We start from the raw sequence: 22,999 nt of genomic DNA on the forward strand, positions 1-22,999 counted from the left end.
TTTCCACTACTAATTAATTACCATTGAGCTCAAAGGTCCTATTAATAAACGGTTAACGAATGTGTATTTATGACGACGATTTGTGAGACTGGTAAACTTATGATATGTACGATGGTCTTTACTTTCTACACGGTGCATTTCAAGGTCCTGTACCCATCCGTCGGTAAACTGTACCTGGGCTTGTTGCAGTGACCGGAAGTTACTAAACTTCATGAGTGTATGCACTCACTCCAAGAACCGTATGATTATAAATATGCATATAAATATGCTAAGATGAGATAGCTGACTTCATCTAACTAGCAAATGTTTTCCAGGCTACGTTGGTGATGCAGTTTTTTTTAATATGTATGATATTTTTGTCATGCGATTTTAAAGCCGGTCCTACAACCGCATCCAAGAATAACATGCAGCTTATCTCAGAACTGTCGGTGAAAATTATTCTTGGAGCTAGGTTTAATTGAGCTGCATTTTAAAGAGGTGCAATTTCACAATTTGTGTATATTTTCTAAGTTCACTATTTTGTCATGTGTTGAGAAAAACACAGATTAAAAAATTACATGGTCTAATATTTACATTTAGCATAACTGCAACATTATTTTTTCGTTTTTTTTTTAAAGACTCGAAAGGACTTGAAATTCAAAGTTTCAGACTTGTGACTTGACTCGGACTTTTACACCAGTGACTTGAGACTCGACTCTGACTTGCCTGACATTACTTGAGACTTGACTTGAGACTTGAGGATAAAGACTTGAGACTTACTTGAGACTTGCAAAACAATGACTTGGTCCCACCTCTGCAAAGTAGTGCATTTCTAAACTTCAAGCCTAATTGCAAATCCTAACCCTAATCCTCACCTTAACCCACTGAGCGGTTCTAGGCGAATCAAGTGCAAGTTTTTCTTCTGACGTCATTAGCCCACCTCAGATGCATGACTGTGGCATGACTCAGTGAACAAAAATGAACATACTGTACTACGAAACAGAGGTTAATATTAAGGTAACTTTGCGATTAACCCTGTGGTGTCTGTACTATGAAGGAGGTTCACGTCTTAACAGGGTATATCACTATGGTAACTAATGAGCAAGTATGAAATCCCTGCCTACTTCCCAGTCAAGTTTGCAGAAAATTGCCTCACCATTCTTGGTCCCTTTTACTTTCCACACACAGATGTGTGTGGAAAGTAATAAATTTTCACTAGCGTCTAATTTTTTTGCGTCCAAGATAACTTGATCCTATGATCCTAAAGCATATATTTGTACTTGCAGACCGTAGGGTACATAAAATTTGGACGCAGACACCCAGGCTAGAGCTGGGGTAATATAAACTAAACTGTCATTTAATAAAATACTCGATTGTGAACCATTAGATTCTCTTGTTGTAATATCGCTGTCTGTTAACTCGAATAGATGGACAGCTTTCTTAACGGGCTTTAAACAAGCTTAATTTTATTAATACGGTAGCTCCGCATTCAGATAGTACAGGGTGGGCCATTTATACACCGTAATAAAATGGGAATGGTTGGTGATATTAAAGTCCTGTTTGTGGCACATTAGCATATGTGAGGGGGCAAACTCCTCAAGATGGGTGGTGACCATGGTGGCCATTTAGAAGTCGGCCATCTTTGATACAAGAGGGCCATGTGACACATCAAAATTATTGGTAATGTCACAAGAAAAACAATGGTGTACTTGGTTTCAAAGTAACTTTATTCTTTCATGAGTTATTTACAAGTTTCTCTTTGTTCACAGCCATTGACATGTCGAAGAGGTTAACACGTGAGGAGCGGACCGAACTTGGGTTGATATCTGGTGAACGCAGTAACCGGGTCATTGCAGCAGATTTCAATGCAAGACACCCTACAAGACCACCCATCTCCCATGCTACAGTTAGCAAACTGCTTGCTAAGTTTCGTGAAACTGGTTCAGTGTTGGATTTGCCAAAATGTGGACGCAAGAAAACTGTCACTAATGAAGAAACATCAGTGGCTGTCCTAGCTTCATTCAGCAAGAGCCCACAGCGTAGCACTCGCCGCATGTCACTGGAAAGTGGCATTAGTCAAACATCCTTTCGGTGAATATTAGCTACTCACAAATGGCACCCTCACAAACTCTAGCTACTGCAGCATCTCAACGAGGATGACCCAGATCGGCGCACAGAATTTGTAGAATGGGCAAAACAAAAATTGGAACAGGACCCTCAGTTCACGCAAAAGATTTTGTTCAGTGATGAGGCAAACTTTTATATGAATGGTGAAGTTAACAAACAAAACCACCGCTATTGGCCTGACACTAACCCACATTGGATGGATCCCTCCAAGACTGTTGGAACAACAAAAGTGATGGTTTGGTGTGGTATATGGGGTACAACGATGGTGGGTCCATTCTTCATCAATGGAAACCTCAAGGCCACTGGATATTTGAAATTGCTACATGATGATGTGTTTCCCTCTTTATGCACTGAAGCTGGCACATTCCCTGAGTTTTTCCAGCAAGATGGTGCACCACCACATTATGGGTGCCAGGTCCGAGCATTCCTAGATGAACAGTTTCCTGGAAAGTGGATTGGTCGTCGTGGGCCAGTTAAATGGCCCCCAATGTCTCCTGATCTGACCCCCTTAGACTTTTATCTTTGGGGTCATCTGAAGGCAATTGTCTATGGTGTGAAGCCTGGCTGGGGGGCTTCTTTGCCTCCCTACTGCTGTGTGCCCAGCCTGGAGGCTGCGGTCTATGTCACATTGATTACTGATTACTGATTGATTACTATATAATCTTCTTCTATTGCACTTACTGCTCTTGCACGTCCGATTAGATGTAAACTGTATTTATACATGTGTAATGGCAATAAAGATGAATCCTAAATATTTTTCTTATCCTCAGTAAAATGTAAAATTGGAAGTGAAAATAAAAAAAGTCCAAGGCCTCTCTGTCGTTTCACAAACAAATTAAAAGGAACTTTCACGTGATCGAAATGAACACTTGGGTGGCACCGAAACATGTTTGTTTTCTCTCAGCAAATAGTCTACGGTCACGATTTTGCTCTTGAAAGAAAATAAAGGAAACGAAAGGGAAAGTACGATTGTAACATCACATGAAGACATGCTATTTCATGTCAGTCATGCCACTGAGATACTCATCTTATCATCTTCCTAGTTCTGGTAAGGCTGACCGTAAGCGACTGGTTCTTGTAAAACAGGGTCCTGTAGTTACAAATTTACGAAAGTAAGACTTTAGCGCCACCAAGCGTCTAAAAGTAGAGATACAAAAGTTATATTGTTCTTTTTTTAGCCCTCAGTAAGGCTTGCCAGGAAAAACCTTGGATTGGATTGGATTTCATCCTGATGTTCTGGGTCCTATTTGGACAATTATTGGAGACTAGGGACAAACCCAAGCTGGGACTTGAAAATTCTTTGTACTTTGAGTACTGTGCAAAAGTCTAATTTCTTCATATTTTACTAGGAAAATGAGAAGTAAGTACAGCAATGACTGTATCATTAGTTACAGACCATTAGGAACAAATTTTAGGTGGGCCCTTGCCGATTTATTTTCATGGGCAGGCTTTTTTCTACTTCTGTGTCTTCTGTACAGGAACCTGTTGTTTTCAGCAGCACTTGTGAGTTCCTGTACTCTTCATCTGTTGCACTTGTTGTGCTTGTATACAAAACTAAAGCTCAGAAACTCAGACAGGGCATCCTAAAAGCACACATTCATGATGTGTCCACTTAAAAAAAATAAATGCTTGTACAATTCTAATGTGCTTACATGTTTGTGGGGTTGTATGACCACCTTTATTCTTAAACACAGGCTGAACATTCTCAGGTAAGATTTCTTGTAATTTCTTTAGGTAGCCTTCAGGAATAGTTCTCCAGGTTTCTTGAAAGACATTCAAAGTTCTTCTTTAGATGTCGGCTACTTTTGTTCTGTTCTCTGTCAAAATGATCCCACACGGCTTCCACTTCCATTCCACTGAGATATTTTCTGATGAGGCTTCAGTGAACAGCAGCTGGATCAACTGAAGGGCTTGATGCGTCTCTCAGGTCCTGTATCTGGTCTTTGCTGGAATTATTTATCTGTTTCTTAAGGACATGATATTCAGATACTGTTCATTTGCTTTAGATAGATTTTCTGCAAAACATGCAGAGATATGCCAAGTTTTCAGCTAATATATATATCTTTTTGTAAATCATTGCTGTTTAAGTTTGTCAAACTGTGTTATCTTTGGGATTTTTTTCTTTCTTTTTTCTTTCTTTTATTTTTTATTAAAAATTACAATAAAATCTGCCTCCTTAGATGCAAAATACAGAGGAATGTAGGATGGCTCAAGGCTTTTGCACTGTATATAACTAGACACATAGTGTATAGTAATTTGCAACAAATTATAAATGTTATTCTGATTGTATCAGTCTTAATTTTCATTAACTAACAATGTAATCCACATTTCTCATAGAAAACATTTACAAAGTGCGTAGCTGTGGCTACAATGTAGCTTGCCATCACCAGTGTGTGAACAGGTGGATGACTGAATGTAGTGTAAAGCGCTTTGGGGTCCTTGGGGACTAAGTAAAGTGCTATACAAATACAGGCCATTTACCATTTACTACACAAATAAATATGTATATTTAATTTGTTCTATAAGCTAATGTCTCTAATTCTATGATCAACCCCTTTTTATATTTTAGAATCCTTTGTCATATTTTTCCCTCTCTATTTTTTTCCACATTGAAAGCAAAGTTCAGATAACTGTTCTGTTTTTTTATTTTTTATTTATTTAGCACATTTGTAAAGTCCCGTTATTTTTTATTTAGGACACGCGGGTGTGTTTCCTGCCTGCCAGACTAAAAACAGGGCAACAAAGAAAACGTGTGACGATGTTTTCCCATGATTCATTTCGGAAAAGAATCGGTCCCAGTTATTTGTATCCGTAGAGGTTCTCGTTGCTCACCGATGAAAATTACAACGCTAATCATTAGCGTTGGGCTTTTCTGTCAGTTGACTTTAACTGGGCTTTATTTGGACAATTAACTCCGTAATTAGGCTCCAGTTTTATTTTACTCTTGGTGTACCGGGTAGGTAAATCCGTGCTTGACCGCTGCAGCTAATATTTAGCAGCAAGGCCACAGAGTAGCGTTAGCCAGTCTCAGCTAATTTAGCTAGTTAATGTAGCTGCTTTTACGTGGGTGAGCAGATATCCTACCTGCTCAGTTGGTCATACTAACGATCATTTTGTCTATCCTTGTGAAAAATACTACTGTCATGATCTTAACAAAAGCCCGAGGACATAAAGAAATGTTCCTCTGATGTTTTGCTAATTTGCTAAATATCTTTTCTCCTCTGTAGGTAGGTTTCTGGAGTCTTCAGGATGTCGTATCCTCCTCCGATAAACCGCCAGCAGATTGGTATCCCACAGTTACCACCTAGGATCCCCCCTCCACAGTATGCAGGCTTTGCTCCTGCAGTCCCACCAGGTATTGAAAAGTTTTTTTAAACTTGCTCTGTAGCCTTTTTAAGGAACACACTGTGAAGTGGCAGCTCTGTGACATTCAAGGAAAAGCAGCAGGGTGATCTAAATCTACAACCACATAATGTGGGTGAAGCATCAGTTGACGGTAGAATTTCTTTGAAAATGAGTGCACATAGATAACTGTTGAGAAGTAAGATACCTAAAGGCCCAATAAACTGACACAACTTAATACCCCAGAGAGAGAGAGAGAGATTGAGGAATGTTACAGGAAAATTACCTTAACATTTAATATTCAGAAAATTAAATGTTAAAATTGCAGATCACTTTTTTTGTTATTGGCTTTGGGAATTTTACATGCAGTTATGTATATTATCTGTTATAATATACATAACACCTGACTGAGTGCTGTATTTTGTTTCTGTTTTCAGGGACTCCTATGATACCGGTTCATATGGGTGTAGTGACCCCCACACCCACAGTGAGTTCGAAGCAGGAGCATTCTGAATAACCTACCTACTATTAAAAACATACTTGCACATATTAACAATGATGCCTGGTGGAATTCTTTTTTTATTATTATTAATATTATTATTATATTATATTGTTAAAGAATAAAACCCCTATGCTCGCCATCGGTTGCTTGTTGTATTTGCATTTTTTTTGGTTTGCTTTGGTGTTACTCTGAATAAGAGTGACATTTGCATACATCAAATTTATTTTGCAGGTGCTCGTTCCAGCCACAGTTGCTGTAGCACAGAAGCCGATGACTCCGAAGAAAGAGCCTGGCACGATCAGAGCCAAGGATACGGAGGATGGTGGCGGCCCCACCACCACTGTATTTGTGGGCAACATTTCTGAAAAGGCATCTGACATGTTGGTCAGGCAGCTTCTGGCTGTAAGTTTACTGTTACTCAACTGGAATAATCCGGTTAATGTACGTTAGTGATCTTTTCATGTGAAACAATTATCAATTTGGAATAAAATCTGTCTGCAGCTAGACAAATCTTTATTTTTTTTATGAGAGCACTTTAAATATTTAGAGGTTGCAGTCATAATAATATTTAAAAGATGACAGTGGTTCAGGAGTTGCAGGTGACAGACATTTATTCTTGTTTTAGTCAAATGCAAATCTCCAACGTATAATAAAAGTAAAAAGGAGTGAGGTTTTCATCATATTTGATCACAAGTATTGTTATAGGGATACAACAATAGTGTTTTATATGTGATCATTTACTTGTTAATTATTGTAATTATCTGGACTACTAAACACAAAAAATCCTTGTTTTCTGTTCTCTTTGAATATAGAAATGTGGTATTGTTCTAAGCTGGAAAAGGGTCCAGGGTGCCTCTGGGAAACTTCAAGGTAACAGCACAAAAACAAAAGCACATTTTAAACCTTTTTTGGTGTTTGTGCATGGGATGGTGCACAGGGATGACACTCCTAGAATTTTATATCCTGTTAAACATACTTACCCTCTTATTTATCATGCTTAAAGACCTATTTTCACATGTTAATTTTATGTATGTGGTTTTTGGTCATTTCTCTGGTATAGTCAGTCAATCAGTGATTTGGAGAATTAGGACATTTGAAATTGAATGTCAGATTCTTGTTTTTCCCCATATGTTTACTCCATTTTTTCTAACAAAAAAAAGTTATCAAATATCTTCGTGGGCTGAATTTGAAAACCTTGTGAACTAACTTTGTTTTCGTCTTAACTCCTGCAAGCTTTTGGTTTCTGTGAGTATAAGGAGCCTGAATCCACACTGCGAGCCCTCAGACTCCTGCATGAGTTGCTCTTGGGTGATAAGAAGCTGTTGGTGAAGGTCGATGCCAAGACTAAGGCTCAGCTAGATGAGTGGAAGGCCAAGAAGAGGAGTGCAAATGGGGTATGCTGCTCATCTGTCTTTTATTTTGACTCTTCCTTTTCTTTTGGAAGCTACATTTAGAGGTCACCACAGTGGCTCATCTGCCTCCATCTCATCGTATTCCTAGCGTCCTCCTCTTTCACACCAACCCACTCCATTTCCTCTTTTATTAAATCCACAAACCTCTTCTGAGGTCTTCCTCTTTTATTCCTTCCAACTTAGCAAGCTGGCAGCCTTACCTCTCTTGTCTCCAAATCTTTCTCGATCTAATCAATAGGGAGTCGGTGGCAGCGGGAAAAACGGGGATGAAGACGAAGAGGAGGTTCTTGATGAAGAAACCCTGCGTAGAGACCAGGCTGTGAAGGGGGCAATAGATGTCCTCATCCGAGAGTATGCAAGTGAGCTTAATGCTCCCTCACAGGATCCTGACAGTCAGCCTCGCATCAAGAAGCGGAAAGAGAAGAAAGAGGAGGTAGTCTTTGCATGATGCACACGGGGAGGAGAAGGGGCTGGAGCATGGCTCTGGCTGTTGTAGTATTAAATTTTTTTTTTGGAGTGCTTAGTGTGTTTGTTTCCTTTCTCTCTTCACTTTGTGTAAGGAGGATATCAATGCCATGGAGATGGAGGATGACAAGAGAGACTTGATTTCCAGAGAGATCAGTAAATTCCGGGACACACACAAGGTAATGTATCAGACTGCTCTTGTTACTGTGTAATTTAGGTTTTGAAGAAGAAATCCTCCACATTTGTTAGTAGAAATTCCTCTAACGCAAAATGGATCTGCAGTTTAAGACTATTCTGTTTCTGTCAAACAAAGTCTTTTGGTAGTCAGTAAGTTCTTAGAGTAGCTAGTGGAATTCAAAGGGTACAGAACGTAGTTGATGTTGATTTATGATCCATTAATACTTCAGCCACCGATTGATTACTTTATAGTACATGTCAGTATTTCCAAACTGGCCACGAGTTGTCACTGTTCACAGTACTGATTGAGACTAAAATATTTCGCTCTTCACAAGCTAAATTCATCACACAGAGTGCATGGACACAATGTGAAATTCCAACCAAAGCTAATCTATTGATTAAACCCCACCAATATGGTAGAGTTCATTTGGTGACTAGAGCAAGATGAATCTCAGAATCTCAGCTTTGGGAAAAAGTTGCGAGGATAGGATGTAAGTATGATCTTTTATTTCTTCTCTACTCATTTTGGGCGCTCCCTTCTGGAGGGTTTGCAGAGGGGCAGCTGGCTCTCAGTCGACTTGCACTAAGGTTGTCAAAAAAAGTGATGCTGGACAAATTCCTAGCAGGTTGTGATTACAGTGAATCATGTTTAAGAAGGTCGGGCAGCTCAGTGAACCTCTGCATGTCCTCATATGATAAATAGCGTGTTTGAAAAACACACAGAGCCTGAAAGAGCCTAACCACTGCAGCAGTTTGAACTGCAGCCTGTAGTATTACTGAAGCAGGGAGCGCCCCTTCACAGCACTCTGCGGTCTGAAGACTTGCAAGGTAAGTAATTGCTTTGCTGTTTCTGTTTTGGTTTTTTTTTTGTTTGTTTGTTTTTTTTGTTTGTTTGTTAACCCTTAGAAATTTACACCACAATGAGACAATGCATAAATAAAGTATGCAAACATAAATAAGGAGGAATAAGCTGCAGGGATATTTTAGTATGAATACCATTCAACTGTTTTCTTTGTCGCTTTTTAAAACAAGGTTCTCTTATCAGTATTTTTAAAAGAAGTTATAGGGCTACTAACGAAACCCAAAACGTTGTGACTTTGTACTGGAACTGAGGACAATTGATGTTATATACTAAAAAAAACTTCCATCAACAAAGGGGAACAAGCCTCACACCACATCAAACACACAGTATGTTAGGAACCTGCTCATGGCAATGTTTTAAAATTGTTTTCCAATTAGTATGTTTCAAACTCACTACTAACTAGTTTAATACAGGAGGTAAGTTGTAGGTAGGTTAGGGAAAAACTGTTTCAAAACAAATAATGTGTATCTGTCAAAGCCCTCCCTTCGGAGCGAAGGTAGAAATGCTAAAATGGTGTGCAGACTTTAGCAGACTTGAGTTAAATTACAGTTTTGTAGTTTCCTCCTCTGTGGTCCTTTTTTTTTTTTTTTTTTCTTTTTTTTTAGTTAATAGCTGTCAGACCCACATTTAACATGTGGTAGTTTATGTTGTTAACCAGTCCAGATCCACAAAGCTACCAGCTGGTATATATTTTTTTTTTAAATCAGCCACAGGTCTGTTTGAACTGTGGGTCTGACTCTGAAGGGTTTATTTTTTTTTCCTTTTTTATTTTTTATTTTTAAATTGGGTTGGTGAGACCAGACAGACACCACAACCTGGCGGTAAGACTGCTTCACTAATTTCTTTGTGGCAAAATGAAATGCAGTATCTGATTTGCATTGACTTTAAAAACAAACAGATGTGGATGCTATTTATGTGGATGAGTTGTAATAAGATGAAACTGCTTCGCAGGAATCGTTTGGACTTCTTTTTTTTTTCCTGATTATATTGACTTTGCTCTTGACCTGCTTTTCCTTCTACATGTAGCCTGTAGGATGTGTAGGGGCAGAGAAGTGCTGAAACCCTAGTTCATCATCTGTAAGTTTTGCACCAGTAGCTCCAGAACAGACTGTGGAACATGATTTAAATGTTATCTAGTGAGAATGTAGAAAAATGGGTCAAACTTTGTTTACTGAGATTGTCAATGGACGGCTGTGAGAACCAGTGAGCTGTGATTGCCTTTACAGATAAATAAAATGGTGTTCAAATTATTATTTAGTAGTTTGGCTTCATACTGAAGTCCCACACTGCTCTAGGGGATCACTTGCACTGCAGTCAGGCATTGCTTTCCTCCTTCTCAAATGACCATGTAGAAAACACGTGGGGGCCGATTATGTAATTTACTTAGTTACGCCATTTGCCGTGTTAAGCTTAGGCTTGTTTTAATCCACTTGGCACCTATAGGTACAACCAGTGCATTATATAGTGGAGATCTCAAGTTTATAGTTAGATCTTCATGACCTTAAGTTAAAAAAGGTTCAAAGCTGGCTTCAGTTTGTTGTTTTTGTTTTTTTTTTACTTACCACAAGCCATATGAAAAACCCCATTTCCAGTAAAATCCTATGCATATGCATTTCAGGCCAAATCTGTCCCTTATCCGCAGTCACGAGTACACTTTGAATTGGAAAACATTCAGATGTTGGTTTGACCAGTACTTATTTGCCTTTTGATATCAGATAATAATCCCAGATCACCATAGAGCCCATCGTAACAGCAGAGGTTGAGTTGGCCTGTTATTTATTCTGTACAAATCTGATAAAGAAGGGAGGTCAAATACTGGAGCCAGAACAAGAAATTATCTCTTTGCACAGGAAAAGAAGACTGTAAGTGTTTACAATAACACTGGAAATGTTTCTTTGGTGAAACCCCTCATATGAGCTGTGACATCCCCAGTTTGTTAGGTATTTCAAGAATATACTGTCATTTATGGTTTTATATAAGTGTGTCCTGAAATTGAGCAGTATATACATTAAACCTGCTCAAGCTGCGGACCACTCTTCCTGGAGGAAACCACTTCCTGACTTGGAGCAGCCAACCTCCCCCCAAACAATGAGTCATGGTAGAACGTGAGCATTTCTGAAACCGGCAGTGTAAACCATTTTTTGCCGATAACTTGTTTATTTAATTTAGTATGATGATCTTTTTTTCACCTTTTGCATCTTCTAATGCAGTTTCATTTTCTTTTCCCATGTGGGCTCCTGCAGAAATTGGAGGAGGAAAAAGGCAAAAAAGAAAAGGAACGCCTGGAGCTGGAGAGAGAAAGGAGGGAGAGAGACAAAGAGCGGGAGCGGGAGAGGGAGCGCCGCGATCGCGAGAAAGAGAAGGAAAGGGAGAGAGAGAGGGACAAGGAGCGGGAAAGAGACCGGGACCGCGACCGTGAGCGAGAGAGGGATCGTGAACGCGAGAGGACGAAGGAGCGGGAGAGGGAGAGGAGTCGAGATGTCAGTGAAGCTCGCAGCAGATCGAGGTCAGTTCTAATGCAAGATGGTTTGTTCTGGCTCACACACAAACGGTTGTGACTCATCTAAAGGGCCGTCTCTTAATTCTAACGGTTTGGACTTTGAGAAATCAAAAGGTCGTTGGCTCCAGCTGTTTCTAACAACAGACCTCAAGATCCACTCATAAGTTTCTCCACATGTGTTATGACTTATCAATGCATGTGGCATAATACTGGTAACATAATTCATTATCTGTGATTTAAAGATATGCTAGATATGAATTCTTGTTCCCCACTTTAGGGCTTTGCAAGTTTTTTAGTTTTTTTTTTTTTTTTTTTTAACGCTACAATGAAAGACTCATTTGGTAGCTGTAAATGAAACCAATGAGGATTTGTTGGAGGCTGTTAAGGAACTTTTTATTTTTGGGGAGTGTTGTGTTCAGTTGATCATTTGTAGAAACTATCCATATCACAAAATAACTAATGAAAACACTGTAGTGAAATGTATTCAGCAGTTGGCACTGGCTATGGGCAAATACCCTTGAAATGATTGCGTTTCAACTTCATTTGATATAAAGATGAACTTCACAGATCAGTAACCCATTATTATTTTAACAGAGAGAGGTCTAGAGACGATAAAAAACGAGACCGCGAAGAAGATGAGGAGGACATGTATGAGCGGCGGAGACTTGAGAGGAGGCTTAGAGATAAGGAAGCAGCTTATCAAGAAGTATGTTTATCATCTCTCCCATTTTGATTTGATGAAATGTTCATTTAAATAACTGCACATAAGCAAATTACTGTTAATGTTTGACAGATTACTGATTGGAATTTCTTTTCTGTGCCTTCTTAAAGCGCCTGAAAAATTGGGAGGTCAGAGAGAGGAAGAAGGCCCGTGACTATAGCAAAGATGCTGAGCGAGAAGAAGAGAGGCGTCGTGAAATGGTATACAAGAATGCATGCCACGCTGCATAATACGAGTTTTAGACTATTTATTATTTCAGATACGTGGAAACAGAAGGCTTGATTTACTGTTTACTGTTTCATTTTGTGCATAAAATCAGATGAAAGAAGCCAAAAGGCTCAAAGAGTTCCTTGAAGACTATGATGATGACAGGGATGACCCGAAATATTACAGGTGATTATGTTAATTTGCATTTTAAAATGTTTTAATGCTTTTAATGCCTTTTGTCATTACTTTACGTTAATGCTAATTTTTTTTTTTTTTTTTTTTAGGGGCAGCGCATTGCAGAAGCGTCTTCGTGACAGAGAAAAGGAGATCGAGTTGGATGAACGTGACCGGAAGAGGGAGAAGGAGGAGCTGGAGGAAATTAGACAAAGACTTCTCGCTGAGGGTCACCCTGATCCTGATGCTGAATTACAGAGAGTAAATCCACCTGGAACTTTCCCTAACCTCTGACAAAGACATTTGATAGACTCAGAGATCTTTAGTTTGTTTTGCAGAATTACAGCTTTTTTGCTTGTTCTGTAATGATGTTTGTGCATTTAATATTAATATGCCAGTCCACCAGTCAACAACAATATCCTGAGGTTGCTTAATGTGTTACATATTTGTGTAGATGGAGGAGGAAGCAGAGCGCAGACGACAGCCACCTCTGAAACTTGAACCGGAGGAGGATGTGAACCAGGAGAAAACTCACAAGGAGCGGGAGAAGAGGGGGTCCGGAAGGCCTGTGGAGCCGGAGCCTCAAGTTCCCCCGCAGCATTCAGATGACGATGTGGAAGAGGCAGATGAAGATGATTACCGCGACGGCGAGGACTCACAAGAAGCCAAGCCGCAACTCAAACCCGCCATGCGACCAATCACCACTGCTCCTTCTGTGTCTTCTGCCAGTGGAAACGTTACTCCAAACACCCCCGGAAATGAGTCTCTTTGTGGCATCATAATTCCAGGCGAGAACACTCCAGAGGTCCAACCTCCAGAGGAACACCGGCCCAAGATTGGCCTCAGCCTCAAGCTGGGTGAGTACAGCAACGAAGCAAAACACACATACAGATCTGTTGTTTAATGGCACTGCTTTTTCCCAGAGTAAATAGTATTTCCTGATGATTTTTTTTTCTCCTACAGGTGCCACCAACAGTCCGAGTCAGCTCAGCGCAGGAAAGCGAAAGAAATTAGCAACTGTGGACAGTGTTTTCAACAAGTTTGACGAAGAGGAGGCAGATGAGCAGCCTCGCAAAAGGAAACTGGTTCCACTGGACTATGGTGATGATGAAAAGAGTCTGGGGCTCGATGGAGCAGAAATTTCAGGGGCCAAAGGCAGCATTAACACAGAGGAGAAACGGAAACACATAAAAAGCCTTATAGAGAAGATCCCCACTGCCAGGCCAGAGCTCTTCTCCTATCCTTTGGACTGGGCAATGGTTGATTCGGTAAAAGGCTTGGCATATTTTGAAATTGCACTTATTTTCATAGCTTGATATTTTAGTTATTAGTTATGTTATGTTTTGTTTTGATTTGCTTTCCATAGACTCTGATGGATCGCCGCATTAGACCGTGGATTAATAAGAAGATTATAGAGTACATTGGAGAGGAGGAAGCTACATTGGTTGATTTTGTCTGCTCCAAGGTCAGTTATTATCCTTTGAAGTTTATCTGTATCTTTAAGCTTGTGGTGTTGAATTGTTGGGCTTGTTGCTCACTCTAGTTAATATTTTTCTTTTCTGATCAGGTAATGGCACATAGCACTCCTCAGGGTATTCTTGATGATGTTGCTATGGTAAGTTGAACTTTGCCTGGATCCTAAGTCTTTAAACATCTTACATATGTAATCCATCTTTTGGGACTGAAACCCAGTTGAATGGTCCTTGAATGGTCTGTACCACACATTGTCGATTAAGTGGATGACTAACCAAAAAAAGGAAAAACTGTCAGTTTAAAACCAGACTGGTCTGTCTTAAAATGGTTGGTGACAGTCACATTGTATACATGTGCTGACTCATTGAATACATTCAGCTTTGTAATATATAGTATGTTTAACTGAACTTTTTGTCTTTAGGTTCTTGATGAAGAAGCAGAAGTCTTCATAGTAAAAATGTGGAGGTTACTGATATATGAAACAGAAGCAAAGAAGATTGGACTGGTCAAATAAGTAAACGCGACTCTGACTGACTTCCTGAGCTTTCAGTTCTACTGTCTGCAGTTTTCTGGTCCAGCAGACTGTGAACATGCCCACACGGCGCTCCATTCCATCGGCAAAGAGCTGCTGCCTTGTGTGTGTGTGTGTGTGAGAGAGTGTGTGAGAGAGTGTGCGTGAGAAAGTCAAAATTGTGAACTGAAAGGGTTTGGAAACTAATGTGCTGCATGGAAAAAAAAACTTTGGTTGTAATTCTTTTATTTGTTAATGCCGTTCAGGAGGAATTTCATCCATCTGTTCTACAATGTGTTGGACACATTCTGCTTTAATTTGGTGGTGTTGTTTGGAGGCACTACTCCATTGTGTGAACTAATAAACATGCTTTTTTTTAAAAAACAAAACAAAACAAAAAAACAGTGTTTTTTTTGATTGTGTTGTTAATAATTATTAGCTGTTTTTGAATTATGACATTATTTTCAAACACCAAAAACTTAATTGGGGTCACTTCCATATACAGATGTGATTACTGCAGTAAATGTATGTACCTGGTTTACGCCTTCTGACCCCTATTCTTCTCAATCACCTCTCTCAAAGGAAACGTCTATAGTGCTCTTTGTTGGCATGAAGCCATACTTATATTTTCTGGTCACCACCTTTTTTACTTTATTTCGATGCAAATAGGTTATCTTTTATTATCATCTTATTATCTAGACAAAGCATATGCTAGGATGCCTGGAGAGGAACTGTAATATTGCATGTGGAAGACTGGAGTGGCGACGAAGTACCTGATGGTGGTGTAGGACATGTATGAGAAAGGGTGAGTGGGGTGCCACAGGGTTCAGCACTGAGACCTGTCCTTTTTGCAATAGTGATAGGCAGGTGGAAAAATAAGGTCAAGCAGCAGTGTCTGTGGACTATGATGTTCGCAGATTATGTTCCCTATTCTCCCTACTCTGTAGTGTAAAGTAGGAAGCAGGTGGAAGCGAGTTTTGAAGAGAAGAGCAATGATAGAAGTAAGGGACTGTCAGTTAGTTGGACATGTACAGAGAAGGGATAGTAGGTATACTGTAAAAACGATGATGAATATGGAGTAGCCTAGCAGGAGAAGAGCAAGACCACAGAGGAGTCGAGGATGCAGTGAAGAAAGACATGCAGACGGGGTGATGTGATAGAGGAGGATGCTAGGCAGAGGGTAATATGAAGTGAGACCATTAGAGCCAGTAGACCGAAGAAGATTCAAGAACCTTTATTTGTCACATGCATAGTTATAGGAGTACAACACGCAGTGAAATCTGTCTTGACACGCTCCTCGACTGCAAAAAGAGAACATTATATACATCCATCCATCCATCTTCATCCGCTTTATTCGAGGCCGGGTCGCGGGGGCAGCAGCCTAAGCAAAGAGGCCCAGACCTCCCTCTCCCCAGCCACCTCCTCCAGCTTGTCCGGGGGAACACCAAGGCGTTCCCAGGCCAGCCGAGAGATATAATCTCTCCAGCGTGTCCTGGGTCTGCCCCGGGGCCTCCTCCCGGTGGGACATGCCTGGAACACCTCACCCAGGAGGCGCCCAGGGGGCATCCTTGTCAGATGCCCGAACCACCTCAGCTGGCTCCTTTCGATGTGGAGCAGCAACTGCTCTACTCTGAGCCCCTCCCGGATGGCCGAACTTCTCACCCTATCTCTAAGGGAGAGGCCAGCCACCCTTCGGAGGAAGCTCATTTCTGCCGCTTGTATCCGCGATCTCATTCTTTCGGTCACTACCCACAGCTCGTGGCCATAGGTGAGGGTAGGGACGTAGATCGACCGGTAAATTGAGAGCTTCGCTTTTACACTCAGCTCCCTCTTCACCACGACGGACCGGTGCAGCGTCCGCATTACTGCAGCTGCAGCCCCAATCCGTCTGTCGATCTCTGGCTCCCTTCTCCCATCACTCGCGAACAAGACCCCGAGATACTTGAACTCCTCCACTTGGGGCAGGAACTCATCCCCGACCCGGAGTGGGCACTCCACCCTTTTCCGGCTGAGAACCATGGCCTCAGATTTGGAGGTGCTGATCCTCATTCCCGCTGCTTCACACTCGGCTGTGAACCGTTCCAGTGCGAGCTGGAGGCCCTCACCCGATGAAGCCAACAGAACCACATCATCCGCAAAAATCAGAGATGAGATTCTGAGGCTACCAAAGCGAAAGCCCTCCGCCACTTGGCTGCGCCTAGAAATCCTGTCCATAAAAATTATGAACAGAACCGGAGACAAAGGGCATCCCTGGCGGAGCCCATCACCCACCGGGAACGAGTCCGACTTATTGCCGGTGTTGTGCCAAAGTAGTTACCCCCGTCAAAAATTGTTTCCCCATTCACGGGAGCGCGCAAAGTAGGAGGAGCCACTTGCCCAGCTCCGTTCTGTACGCTACTTGTCACTGATCTGCAGTCGACGCGATAAAGAGTAAAAGCTGGAAAACAGCAGACTTGATGAATTTAATATTAGTTTCGTGACATTGTAATGTGCCGTGTGGAAGACAGTTTACCTTAAACTGTACACTGAAATAACCTGCTGGGAATACTTTGTCTAGAAAAAGACTTTGATACTATAATACTGTAAAACCAGATGCGATCATGGAAACACGTCGCTCTCCAGTGAATTTACACTCGGTTTACACTTTGTAGCGAAGCTATCACGAATGAGTTTATTTGCAAAATCAATCTCAGTATAACCAATAAGTACAGTAACTTTGGAGACCATGTCTTATTCACAGCAAAAGTTATGGAGGGATACAGATTTTATCAGGCTGTGTGGCATCGGCTGCCTAAATGTGTGCCCCCCCCTATCTGTAATCCATATTACGGGGGTAACTACTTTGGCACAACACCGGCACCAAAAGTGAAGGGCTGACAGTTGTGTTTATATACGAACCGTAAGCGCTAATGTTGGTTAGCATCAGCTAAAGCGAGGAAGTTTGACACTTGCAGAGGCAGTGAACGCAGAGAGAGCTTAAAAACGCATTGTGGGGTTTTTTAGTCTTTGCTTCGTTGCTTCGGGATTTTTTTTTTTTTGCATTAAGACGTTGCCCACAAAATTACAGATATAACGGTGACTTAGCTGCTCGTTGGATAAACCCATGGACCTTAGAAAAGATCAACACTACTCGGATGTAAGCACCCGTGTATAACACAATAGGCAAAATTACGCTTGCTAACCTTTCCACATCACAGGTTTCACATTAAATAAACATTTTTTCAAATACTCACCATGATCTGAGACCGTTTAAATATTTTGTTACTCTGAAAATATGGCAGTATGAAGCTAAACCTTTAGCTTGACGGCTAAAGCAGTGCTAAGATTTACACGGAAACGATCAGCGGACATCGTCAAAGTACTATTGGTCTACATTCTTCTTCTATGGTAGCAGCCTGGGCAGAGTAACAGCCAACTTTAAACTGCGCCATCTGTTGGCACCAATTACAGTAGAAAACATTATTACGACAACACGTTTTTTGGGGAAAATAACAGAGATTGAAACTTTATTGATAATTTGTCCAAATTGAAAAATGCCCTCCTCCAAAAATATCATGTGACAACCTCATTGCCTTTCAGAATTATGACGTCACACACATATAGAATCTTACCACCATTCTGATCCTTTGATCCTTTGATCCAAAAACCTATAAATAGGGGTGAAGAGCAACGACTTTTAGTCCGTTTCTCGCAGCCTTGATGTGTGCAGCATTGAACCGTTCGCCAGAAAAGCCTTTTGAAATATTTGGATCCTTTGCAATTCTAACTGTATCCAGACCCAAGATGTCTCAAACAAATCCAAAGGGACAAGAAGTTGACCCCTACACTCTTCCCTGGGATGAGCCACTAGACTCTTCCCTTTCCTCTCTTCCTTGGTGTGACCAAGTGGAACTAGAGGAAAAGCGTTTGGAAGAAATGGAGGATGAAGCGCTCAGAAACACCGAGAAGATTAAGTTCTTGATGGAGGAAAATGAGCAAAAGAGCGCTCAACTAAAAAAGTTGTCATACCAGCTTCAAGAAAAGGAAGCTATTATTGAGGAGAAACAACAAGATCTCCATGACATGGACAAAAAGAACCAGGAGCTCCAAGGAAAGCTTGATGAAGCCCTGCAACAAAATAAAAAACTTGTCCAAGAGAAGAAACAAGATGGCACGAAGAAGAGAGGGCTGCACAGCAATCTCCAAGAAATGGAGCTAATGTACAGTGTATACAAAAAAAAGCTTGATCGCACACTGCTAGAAAATGAAAAGCTTCTCCAAGAGAAAAGGCAACAGGAGTTAAAAGAGAAAGAAATGCATTCCAAGCTTCAGAGCATCAAGCAACACAATGAAAGCTTGCAAGGAAAGCTTGATCAAGCTCTGCGACAAAATAGAAAACTCCTCCAAGAGAAGAAAGAAGATGGCATGAAGAAGAGAGGGCTGCACAGCAACCTCCGAGACATGGAGCTAATATACAATGTTGAGAAAAAAAGGCTTGATCGCACAGAGCAAGCAAATGAGAAGCTCCTCCAAGAGAAAAGGGAACAAGGAATCAAACAAAAAGAAATGGATTCCAATCTTCAGAGCATCAAGCAACAAAATGAAAGCTTGCAAGGAAAGCTTGATGAAGCTCTGCGACAAAATAAAGAAATCCTTAAGGAGAAAGACCAGCTGGACAGAAAGCAGGGAGACATGGAGTGCCAACTCCAGCTCATGGAGGGAAACAACAGGATGCTGCAGGTAAAGTTCAATGAGACACTGCACAAATATCAAGACCTGCTTCAAGAAAGAGAACAGCTGGTCAGTAAGCAGAGAGAAGAAAAACTTCTTCTCCAGGAGTTTGAGAAACAGGAGGCAACATCTAAAGTGCTGAAAGAAAAGTTGGAAGAAAAACAAGCTGAAATAGAAGAAGTGGAGAAAAAATGCAACAAGCTGCAGAAGCAAAACACCGAAACAATCGAGGAGCTGAAAATCCTCATCCTCGAGAAAAAGGTGCTCGTGGAAAAGCAGCTGAAGAAACAGAAAAAACGCTTCTGCTTCTTCTGGAGGAAGAACACTCCTTCTTTCACTACTGCCAATGTCACCTCTTCTTCCCCCACCTCTGCTCCAGCTTAATCCCCCCCCCCCTTAACTACTAACACCTCTCCCATCTCCCTCCCCTCTTTTCACAGTCACCCCCCAACCAGTCCCGACAGTTGACTGCCCCCTCTAGAGCCTGGTTCTGTCATAGGTTTCTTCCTTTAATTTTAAAGGGAGTTTTTCCTATCCACTGTCGCCTAGTGCTTGCTCAGAGGGGATTGTTGGGGTTTTCTCTCCTCTCTCCCTTTACTTTCCATCCCACCCACCCCCACCTTTTCTTTTTTCTTAATAATTGAACAATAAAAACAATTGGCTGCTAATTAAATGTGTCAAATCAATGTCTTTATTCAAGAATACAAGAAATGGGTAATAGCTGCATGTGTGTTTGTGTGTGTGCATAATATGCATACTTTACGTGTTGGATCCAAATCCCACAAGGAATTAAATAAAACAAGAAGACAAACAAAAACAAATATTTCTCTCCCTTCCCAGGTCAGGAATCAGGATGAGGAAGAAATGAGGTCAGATCAGTGCAGGTTTTTGCACTACTGACATAAAGTTTCTGCTGATTAAAAAAAAGTATGTCGATATTTCTGAAATACATTTGCAAACAAATAACTTTGACAACTTGTGTTTTTTCATAAAAGAAAAATCAGAGAGCAGAGCTGGTAAAACAGCTTAGCTCCGCAGGTTACAGGAGATCAGATGCCAAATACTTTTCATGACAGTCTTCGTTATTGCATAAATCTCCCCTTTTATCATTGATCAGTAAATCACTGCATATACATTCATCTAACCGTTATAATTTCATGAGTAAAGATTCTCAGATGACTGAATGGCGGTTTTAGTAAATGTTGAACTTTATTGTGATTTCTATTTTTAGAATCAATTGCACACATTTTGATTTAGTTTTGCAAGCTGGTGATTTCACACAGATCCACTGCCCAAACTTGCCTTTGAGTTTTTCATCATTTAACAAGAATAGGCTCAGGCAATCATTGTGTAATTAGGCTTTGGGAAGGTCTGGGGACAGGTATGATGGTGGTGGTTTTAAAGCACTGTGGCACAACAGCTTGACTCAGGGAGATGTTAAAGATGCCCGCTAGGACATCAGTCAGCTGGTCAGCACGGGCTCCGAGCACGCGTCCAGGTATATTGTCTGGTCCAGCAGCTTTGTGTGGGTTGACTTTAGTGAGAGTCCTTCTCACACTGGCCGTGGACAGGGACAGCACTTGGTTGTCTGGCAAGGGGGTGGCCCTCTATAGTCCATCTTGCGTCCCACTTAAGCAAGTGCGTGTTCACACTGCCCCTGGATGTCCTGGCCTCTGAGGTTAAGGTGTACGGCTCCTGGTTGTCAACTGACCAATTTATCATGGCAAAGTCTGTGGTGGACAAAAGATAAGAGGCTGATTATAAAAATGATCCATGCACGCCTTATGACCTACAGCATGTACAGTTAACACAGCTAAATGGCTGTGAAATTGTAAAATTACTTTTGAAATAAAGCTATTCAAAGTCAATTAACTGTGACTATAATAATAGCAATGTTAGCCAGCAAACAAAACGTTAGCACTAATTAAAATAAGCTGCTAGGTGATGTTACTGTTTCAAGTTCTCTCATTGTTTGACATGTAGGGCAGATATTTTGGTGACACTGAGATCAGCCAGACACTAAACAGCAGTGTAATATCAACGCTAGATTAGATGTTTTCTAATCCGATAAAATGACATTATTCCTGTTTATAGAAGATGTTTGTCGTCTGTTTGTTTGACTGACAGGAACAGGAAATAGTGGTTGGAAATTACTGTTGGTGTTACATGAGGGTAAAGAAGGGCTTTAAGCACCTGGGTAAAAACTGGACCCATGATGAAACACTACAACAAGTACAACATATTCTTCAGTTTTAATATGTGACCATACTGTGCAGACTGCTGATGAGTTACACGGTTACATTTCATTAATCATTGTTAAACTAAAGTGGTAAGCAGTTACTTTATACTTTATCCTTTCACTTAAAACTTCCAGGAAAAACACTACCTTGGCTACTTTTGTGCTTACATTTGATCTATGCTGGGTCACTACTTTTGCACTATAATGGTGCTGCTGACACCTTGGTTCACACTGACAATTAGAAAAAAGCTGATATGAAAAGAAGGATGGAAAATGCCTGGAATTTAGTTACACTTGCAAATACTGCTGCCTCCAAACTGCAAGCATCAATAAAATGTTACAGTATTGTTTTCTATATCTGTGCATATATCCTTATTGGTAGTTTTCTCGAAATAGAAGATCTTCATTAAAAAACAAAAACAAACTCTGATAACATTGCTGAAGCTAGCGCCCACCCCTACTGCGCGTACTGCAAATATAAAACTGATATATACTTACATCATGAAGCAGTTGATGTCTGGTTTCTGACAAATACAGTAAAGAGGTGCGTTCTCCCCCTCCATACCAGTGTTCTCAGGCACTGGTACATGGTCAGTGTCAGACACTTCACTGTCCTACAACATACCACATAGGACCACATTAGAAATGACATGTATGTAGACATGCTAATTATACCTGGCTAAATGGATGCAGTAACAAAATGTTACTTAACTACTCTAGTTATTAGTTTCCAGATGTGTGCAGTTGCTCCAGTCTTACTGACAGTATACTGTTTCAAACACCAGTGCCAACATTTTATTTTTTAAATCTTAGTATGATTCTGCACCAAGACTTGTGGCCTGTTGCTCGGTAACTTATTGTCTGACTACATTAACTACAGTTCATAAACATCATTCATTTTCTCCTACTTATTTTATTCAGGTTGTATTCCAGCTGTCATAGGGCAAAAGTACACCCTGGACAGGTCGCCAGTCTGTTGGAGGGTTATTAGAGAGACTCAGACAACCACTCACACCAACAGCCAACTAACCTAACCCCGCGCATGTCTTTGGAGTTCAACACCAGTCTGGCCGAATCACAGATAAGCAGGGTGTCTGTGCTGCAGAGCACAGCTGTGTCAGAGACTCTCGACATCAATGTAGCGTTAAGGATGCGGAGCGATGGGTGCACTAACGTAATGAAATTATGAGAGTGATCGTCATTGTCTCTATGTTGTTGCGCTCTTATTCGTATTACTGAAACCATATATCTATTCTAGCTCACCCTAAAACTGTGGAGAAAATTGATCTGTTAATAAACGTGGTCAATTATTTGGGAATGTTCTGGCAAGAATGTCGCATTCCCACGTGTGGGACTAATAAAGGTTATCTTATCTTATCTTATCTTCTTCCGGTGGGGAAACTAATCATAATACATAATAATTATAATAATAATAACAATAATAAATATAATCACCGGTAAAGTCAGTTAGCGAACACTACTGGCATGTAATGCCAATGACGACCATTTCACAAACTGTCGAAAATGCTCAAAATGTTGTCGGCACCAAAAGTGAAGGGCTGACAGTTGTGTTTATATACGAACCGTAAGCGCTAATG

The 22,999-nt window shown here is 40.8% G+C and overlaps 2 protein-coding genes across 3 annotated transcripts; both read left to right on the forward strand.

The window, feature by feature from the left end:
* Positions 1–4,869: 4,869 nt before the first annotated feature.
* Positions 4,870–14,990, forward strand: rbm25a (RNA binding motif protein 25a). 2 transcript variants are annotated; one of them, XM_085441776.1, is made up of 18 exons: positions 4,870–5,062; positions 5,334–5,461; positions 5,886–5,935; positions 6,182–6,352; positions 6,763–6,820; positions 7,184–7,344; positions 7,601–7,795; positions 7,923–8,006; positions 11,110–11,372; positions 11,961–12,072; positions 12,198–12,287; positions 12,407–12,480; positions 12,579–12,729; positions 12,923–13,325; positions 13,432–13,736; positions 13,835–13,933; positions 14,036–14,083; positions 14,363–14,990. In XM_085441776.1, exons 2-18 carry the CDS (start codon positions 5,356–5,358, stop codon positions 14,453–14,455), a joined length of 2,463 nt encoding a protein of 820 aa, XP_085297902.1. In that variant the 5' UTR covers positions 4,870–5,062; positions 5,334–5,355; the 3' UTR covers positions 14,456–14,990. The 2 variants fall into 2 exon arrangements, with proteins under 2 accessions (XP_085297902.1, XP_085297903.1); XM_085441777.1 differs by having other exon boundaries at positions 7,926–8,006.
* Positions 14,991–18,090: 3,100 nt separating this feature from the next.
* Positions 18,091–19,830, forward strand: LOC146686057 (uncharacterized). Its single transcript, XM_085441780.1, has one exon. It carries the CDS (start codon positions 18,152–18,154, stop codon positions 19,544–19,546), a length of 1,395 nt encoding a protein of 464 aa, XP_085297906.1. The 5' UTR covers positions 18,091–18,151; the 3' UTR covers positions 19,547–19,830.
* Positions 19,831–22,999: the final 3,169 nt, after the last annotated feature.

The sequence above is a fragment of the Copadichromis virginalis genome, linkage group LG19 (genome assembly GCF_057382275.1).
Source record: "Copadichromis virginalis isolate Kocher_CV1m ecotype Utaka linkage group LG19, C_Virginalis_male_GT1.1, whole genome shotgun sequence".
In the NCBI taxonomy this organism is placed as follows: Eukaryota; Metazoa; Chordata; class Actinopteri; order Cichliformes; family Cichlidae; genus Copadichromis; species Copadichromis virginalis.